This window comes from Olea europaea, chromosome 11, assembly GCF_002742605.1.
Source record: "Olea europaea var. sylvestris chromosome 11, O_europaea_v1, whole genome shotgun sequence".
NCBI classification, from domain to species: Eukaryota; Viridiplantae; Streptophyta; class Magnoliopsida; order Lamiales; family Oleaceae; genus Olea; species Olea europaea.
The window spans coordinates 15,131,243-15,137,679 of record NC_036247.1 but is presented as its reverse complement, the minus strand read 5'-3'; the positions used below and the strand labels follow the sequence as shown (position 1 = coordinate 15,137,679).

General features: G+C 37.6%; 2 protein-coding genes across 6 annotated transcripts in view; one reads left to right on the top strand and one right to left on the bottom strand.

The window, feature by feature from the left end:
• The window catches only part of LOC111403557 (probable polygalacturonase), a 4,750-nt gene extending 539 nt beyond the window's left edge, over window positions 1–4,211 (top strand). For all 5 annotated transcript variants that reach the window (XM_023032109.1, XM_023032107.1, XM_023032112.1 and 2 more), the window contains 5 exons: window positions 734–1,036; window positions 1,616–1,736; window positions 1,843–2,017; window positions 2,114–2,184; window positions 3,215–4,211. In XM_023032109.1, coding sequence (XP_022887877.1) covers window positions 734–1,036; window positions 1,616–1,736; window positions 1,843–2,017; window positions 2,114–2,184; window positions 3,215–3,888 — 1,344 coding nt within the window. In that variant the 3' untranslated portion in view covers window positions 3,889–4,211. The remainder of the gene's footprint in view (window positions 1–733; window positions 1,037–1,615; window positions 1,737–1,842; window positions 2,018–2,113; window positions 2,185–3,214) is intronic.
• A 1,999-nt stretch (window positions 4,212–6,210) lies between these two features.
• LOC111404510 (kinesin-like protein KIN-14I) overlaps window positions 6,211–6,437 on the bottom strand; it is a 6,278-nt gene continuing 6,051 nt past the window's right edge. The window contains exon 20 of the mRNA XM_023033305.1: window positions 6,211–6,272. Within this exon, the coding sequence (XP_022889073.1) occupies window positions 6,211–6,272 (62 nt within the window). The remainder of the gene's footprint in view (window positions 6,273–6,437) is intronic.

Below are 6,437 nucleotides of genomic sequence, written 5' to 3'. Positions count from 1 at the left end.
TTATGAGCGTTTTTCCTTTACTGAATTGGTAGCTTTCTATTAGGTAATGTTAATCTTATATTGGTATGCCTTGTTTGGTAATGTGAACATTAAGGTACTAAAACAGAAGAAGAAGTTTTATGTGTACCAAACATGCACGTGTTGTGTTATATTTGCATAAAAATTGATGTATATGTTGATTTTTGGTTGCAGCATTACGAATTGGTTTTGACGCTGGTGCAGTACATGTAAAGTTTAATTTGATCTTGGGGATTTTTCAGTTTTGGGGCGTGAGTGCCAGTTAATTTATCTACATTGTCTATAAGAGACAACTAATTATTGAATACTAGATTTAAGCCCTGTTTTTTTGGCAAATAAAAGGCTCTTTTTGGCAACGAAATATATGATTTGTGTTTATAATAAGGGTGAAAATAATCATTTGTACTCGTATATATGATGTTAGTTGTTGAGATCTAGTTTGTACTCTTTCTAAGATCTCTACAGTTTTCTTATAGCGCTTTCAGCATTCCGTATTTATTTTTAAGACACAGATCTTGTCATTTTGCATTTTGTTATCTGATCATTTTATTCTGTACTCCGATTTGTTGTTTTGTTGAATTATAACCGTTACACGTGGCAGTATACAAAATAATTCATTGGGTGCGTGTTTGGTATTTAGTCCAGTGCTACTCAAATGTTGTGTCTATTTATGAACTGCTCTTTAACCTTTTCTTTCTGTCTTCTTTCTTTTCAGGTGATTTTTCTTTTGCTCATGGCATTGAGTTATGCCGCAGAATACGAAGGAGAATGCGAGTCTATTCCGCCGTTAACGCCCAGACTTCACACAGTTTCTGTTTTGGAATTTGGGGCTGTCGGGGATGGGAAAACATTAAACACTGTGGCATTTCAAAATGCTATTTTCTATTCGCAGTCCTTTGCTGACAAAGGTGGTGCCCAACTTTATGTACCCGAGGGAAGGTGGCTTACTGGAAGCATTAACCTTACGAGTTATCTGACACTTTTCCTGGAAAAAGATGCGATCATTCTTGGCTCTCAGGTTATCATTCTTTTATAGAAATTAATTTCTAACGAAAGGAATTTTGGCCGGTTAGTTAATGAAGAGTGCGCTATTTTTCTCTTTAAGCTGGAACTTGTTATAATCACCACAGAAGTATGATTGGATAATTCATTCTCGAGCTGGACTTCCTCTTACTGATTGAAACTCCTCATTGGGTGATCTCTTGATTAAACAGAATAAAAATGCCCTGCCTATCCTGGTTTTTTTTTTCTCGCTATACCTCCTTAAGCAGATACAAATATCCGGGTTCTAATCAATACCTTCTGCAGATTTTATTTGCATGGCCATTCTATCGATTTCTGCCACTTTTCAAATTTAGAACCTCTATCTTCCTTTACAAGTTTCGCGTTTGATTTAATTTCTTTTTCCTTATAGACCTCGTAATAGAAAAATGTTGAGGTAGATTGGAAATTTAAAGAAAAAAAATAACGTGTCACTAAATTGTGTTGTTTCTGCTGTAAGTTTTTTGCTGACAAGAGTTGCTCTACAAATTCGACATTACTTTGTTCTCATCCTGGGATTAGAGTATTTTTAAAAGTTTTCTCCTCACTTTTACAGGATCATAGTTACTGGGATGTAGTCAAACCTTTACCTTCTTATGGCCGAGGTATTGAGCTACATGATAGAAGATATGGCAGCTTAATTACAGGATATAATGTAACTGATGTCGTGATAACGGGTAGGTGTTCCTCCCGCAAATCAGCCAATTTCCCCTTTTCCCATATTTTTACAATTCAATATTGCCATTCTTGTGCAATTTTCCTTATTTTCTACCAATTATACAGGCAATAATGGAACAATTGATGGCCAAGGCTCCTTATGGTGGGAACAATTCACTGCTCATTCTCTAAATTACAGTCGACCAAATTTAGTGGAATTCGTTGGTTCAAACAATGTTGTTATCTCAAACTTAACCTTCTTAAATGCACCTGCTTGGAACATTCATGTTGCTTATTGCAGGTGGCTTGGTTGAATTTCTATATTTCATATATTTAATTGCAATTTTAAGTTTATCTCAAGTTTTATTCTCTTGCTTTTTGATGCAATATGATGCAGGAAGGTGTTAGTTCAGAATGTAACAATTTATTCTCCACCCAATGCTCCATACGCTAGCGGAATAGTCCCAGGTCCGTTGAAATCTAAATCTGAATTATTGCGTGATTTCTTGTGGGATAAACTTCAAATGTTCACGTGGATACATATTATTTGACTTTTTACCCACCTTATCGCCAAGTGCAAGAGTTTGCCTTGAAGTTTTATGGAACTTTTTCATTACTTTTTGCTCCAAATTCATGGTTGGCTCTTACCCTCAGCTTCAGTGAAGACTCTGGTGACAGAGCTTGTCCCTACTTGCAATTGGGATCCAAATTTTGTTTGTATGGAGACCAACTCTCTCTTTTTATTTATTTTTTTGTTGGCACGGGGGGTGGGGGTGGGAGCAATGCACTGCAAATTTTCTTTCGAAAAAAGAAAAGGAATTTCGAAAGAGTGCGAAAAAATAATAATAATAATAAATAAATAAATAAAAAGCTCTCCCTCTACCGCTCCCCTGCTGCCCCTTCTCTCTCCAACCCAAACTGCCATTCCCGGATAGCTGGTTGGGGGAATGTGACAAAACCAGGGATGGAGGGTTGGTGTGTAAGCAGCAGGTGGGGATAGAGGTGGACGGAGGAATGCAGGTAACAGGCGTGGAATGCTATTTTTTCATTCCCATTTTCTTTCTATTTCTGTTTCTGTGTAATTCATTGAAATAATATGCGTTTACTTACCTATATTGCCCCCTCAAAACATTATTTCATGTGCACTGACCTGACTTTTAAAGCCAATGACACGGAAACCGTACACTTGAGACTCGAGTGGTACAATTTAAAATGATGGGGACCGAAATGCTATAAAACAAAGTTTGGGAACCCAATTGTAATACTTATGAGGCAGGATTCTCATCTAATGTTTCTCTGCAAAGTGAAACTTGCAATGTGAAGTGTTCAGATTCTTCTGAATATGTTCCCATCACTAACAGCAAATTTTTGTGGGTTTATGATGCTGTTGTTATTGAAAGTGGTTGTGCCATTATGAGTCATTAGGTGTTAAATTTCAAAATTTCACTTTTTACTTGTCTAATTTTCTCTAGTTTCTTTAACTTGAAATGTTTTTCAGATTCTTCCGAGCATGTTTGCATTGAGAATAGCAACATTAGCACATGTTATGATGCTATTGCGCTTAAAAGTGGTTGGGATGAGTATGGAATTGCCAATGGAAAACCAACTGCAAATGTTCACGTTCGAGGCGTTCGTGTGCATTCTTCTTCAGGATCGGGTATTGCTTTCGGCAGCGAGATGTCGGGTGGCATATCCGGTATACTACTCGAGCACCTTCGCGTGCACAACTCCCCAACTGGCGTTGGGCTTAAGACATCAAGAAGAAGAGGTGGCTATATCAAAGGCATATACATATCAGACGTGCTCATGGAAAATGTAACGCGAGGAATTAAGGCAACAGGTCAGTGCAAATCTCATCCAGATGACAGATTTGATCTTAATGCATTGCCAGTGGTTAGTGGCATCACCTTTAAGGACGTTGTCGGTGTGAATATGGCTACAGCTGGGATATTTTATGGAATTAGTGAATCTCCTTTCACTTCCATATGTTTGTCCAATGTATCTTTCTCTGTCACCTCTGACCCCTCCACATCATGGATATGCTCAAACGTGTTCGGTTCCTCTATAAATGTGTCACCCGAACCATGTCCAGAGCTCAAGGGCTTATTTACAAGTTTGTCCTCCGATTGTTTCTCCATCTCCTATCCAAATACTGAAGTTGCAGTTTCATGATATAAGGTGCTGGACTTTCAATTATATAGAATAAGATGCTATTTCTCTACCAATTCTGTTATACAATATTCCATACCCTGCTCTTCTTATTGAACACCAGCTCCCTCCAGAAAACTTTTCCAGCAATCTCTGATCATATTACCGTGTACAGGAGTCAGGTTTTTCAATTGGAGAGAAGTTTAGCATTGTCATTGATTTCAAATTGCCAGTCGATCTTTCACATTGTAAGTTTTGTATTGGATACTGCTGCAAGATTGATTGTTCAGAATGAAAGGGTTTCTTGATTGGAGATGATATACAAGTTACTTTGCATTCTGTCTGTACTCTATTTGCATGCTCGGTAAGGTAGTCTCGACTTTGGACATACTTTAAACAGACGAGTCCTCATTGTGACATTAATTCCAACTGGTAGTTTTCTGAAACCTACGCCAAACAAGACATTTAGAATCAAATTTCAGTACTCTCCTATCATATTTCTAATACCACTGTCCAAAATTTTGTTTCTATATATTTATTTAACCTAGTTTACCATTGGGTTGATCCCGGTTTTGTTGGATATTGGTTAAATAAATCGAGAATTGAAAATCGATTAAAGTGACTTCGTATCGACTTCGGCCAAATACTCAAAAACTCGACTCAATCCGTTTAGGCAAAATTGTTTGCCACTTCGCTGCTTCGGGGCGCACAAACGGGGATCGACCTGCCCGGTCAGGTCGAGGGGGTCGAGGGGGCAACGCCCCCGAAAGAGAATTTTGATTTCTCTGCATGTATTGAAGGGTATATTTGGCATTTCGAAAACCAATATCGGATGAATGAGAAATTACGAAAAAGGACGAAAATCAGTGAATAGATACCTTTTCATAAAGGTGCATTGTTTGGAAAGAGTGCATGGTTTGGCCTCAACCATTTCGTCCACACCCTTTCATGGTCTATAAATAGGACCCTTTGGGTGTCCTATTCCTCACAATTTTGATATGCAAAACATCTCTCATCCTCTCTTCTATCCAAAATCAAAATCATTTCATTTATTTTGATTTTCCTTCATTTCATCCTTGGAGTACATAAGCCTAAATCTGGTTCGTTGTACTTGTGTTTTGGAGTGCTACAAACACAAGTGTAGCCGTTGTATCTTGGGAGTCGATTGCCGAAATCCGTAGGCACCGTTGCGGGGCAAATTCGACTTAAGGACAAAGAGTCCAACTTTTGCCTCGGCTTTGTCCCTACTTTCTTCTTTTTCTTGTTTGTGTTTTCCTTGCCGTTACTCTGTCCAATTTTCGGCACGGATTTACAAACCATCATTATACTTATTTTGACGTCACTATTCACAAAATTCCTCCAACAATTTTAAGTCGAATTTGATATATTTTGTGAAAGTGACATTCTTGTTTGGTTAAACTTGTTAAGTTTAACTTCTTCTTCACTTCTATTTTTGGAAAGGGTGCATGGTTTGGCCTCAACCATTTCGTCCACACCCTGTCATGGTCTAATAGGACCCTTTGGGTATCCTATTCCTCACAATTTGATATGCAAAACATCTCTCATCCTCTCTTCTATCCAAAATCAAAATCATTTCATTTATTTTGATTTTCCTTCATTTCATCCTTGGAGTACATAAGCCTAAATTTGGTTCGTTGTACTTGTGTTTTGGAGTGCTACAAACACAAGTGTAACCGTTGTATCTTGGGAGTCGATTGCCAAAATCCGTAGGCACTGTTGCGGGGCAAATTCGACTTAAGGACAAAGAGTCCAACTCTTACCTCGGTTTTGTCCCTACTTTCTTCTTCTTCTTGCTTGTAGTTTCTTTGCCGTTACTCTGTCCAATTTTCGGCACGAATTTACAAACCATCATTATACTTGTTTTGACGTCACTATTCACAAAATTCCTCCAAGAGGTTTAACTCATTCCCTTTTCTGGGTTGATGCCCAAGCCCATTCTTAAACTAGTGGTTGAGACGGGGTTCCAGGAAAAAAAAAAAAAAAAAAAAAAACACCATTTTAGTTTACTTTTAGGATTTTGCGTACACAAGGAATTATATAAAATAATGCGGAGGGAAAAAAATTAGTTCAAAAAGTTAACTGTGTTTTAAGCTAACAAATAATAAAATTAAATGTGGCATTACGTAACTCATTATGTAAAACTTATTTGTCCTAAGCCCCATGCATCCTGTTAACTTTGTTTGCTGATCACCACCAAGGATAAAATCAGCTTCTTTACACTAGCTAGTCATTAAAAAATAAAAAAAATCCGAAAGAGCTTGAACACTTTCTTCAAACCCAGTAATAGAAAATACAGGTATATATATGTTTCCAACAAAAGAATTGTCACATGATATCAATACACGCAACTGGAATAGTTGCTACATTTCCATATATACGAACGATGACTGTGAAAAACAAAACAGAAAAGAATGAAAAAATCTACATATATCCTCTTTCACATCCTCTATCAGAAAAGAACAAAAGATCAAAAGATAGCCTTAGCACAGCCCTCAACAGGTTTCCTACTTTCTGTTACCGGCTTTTCGTTTCACTTCAGCAGTCTGCCTTCC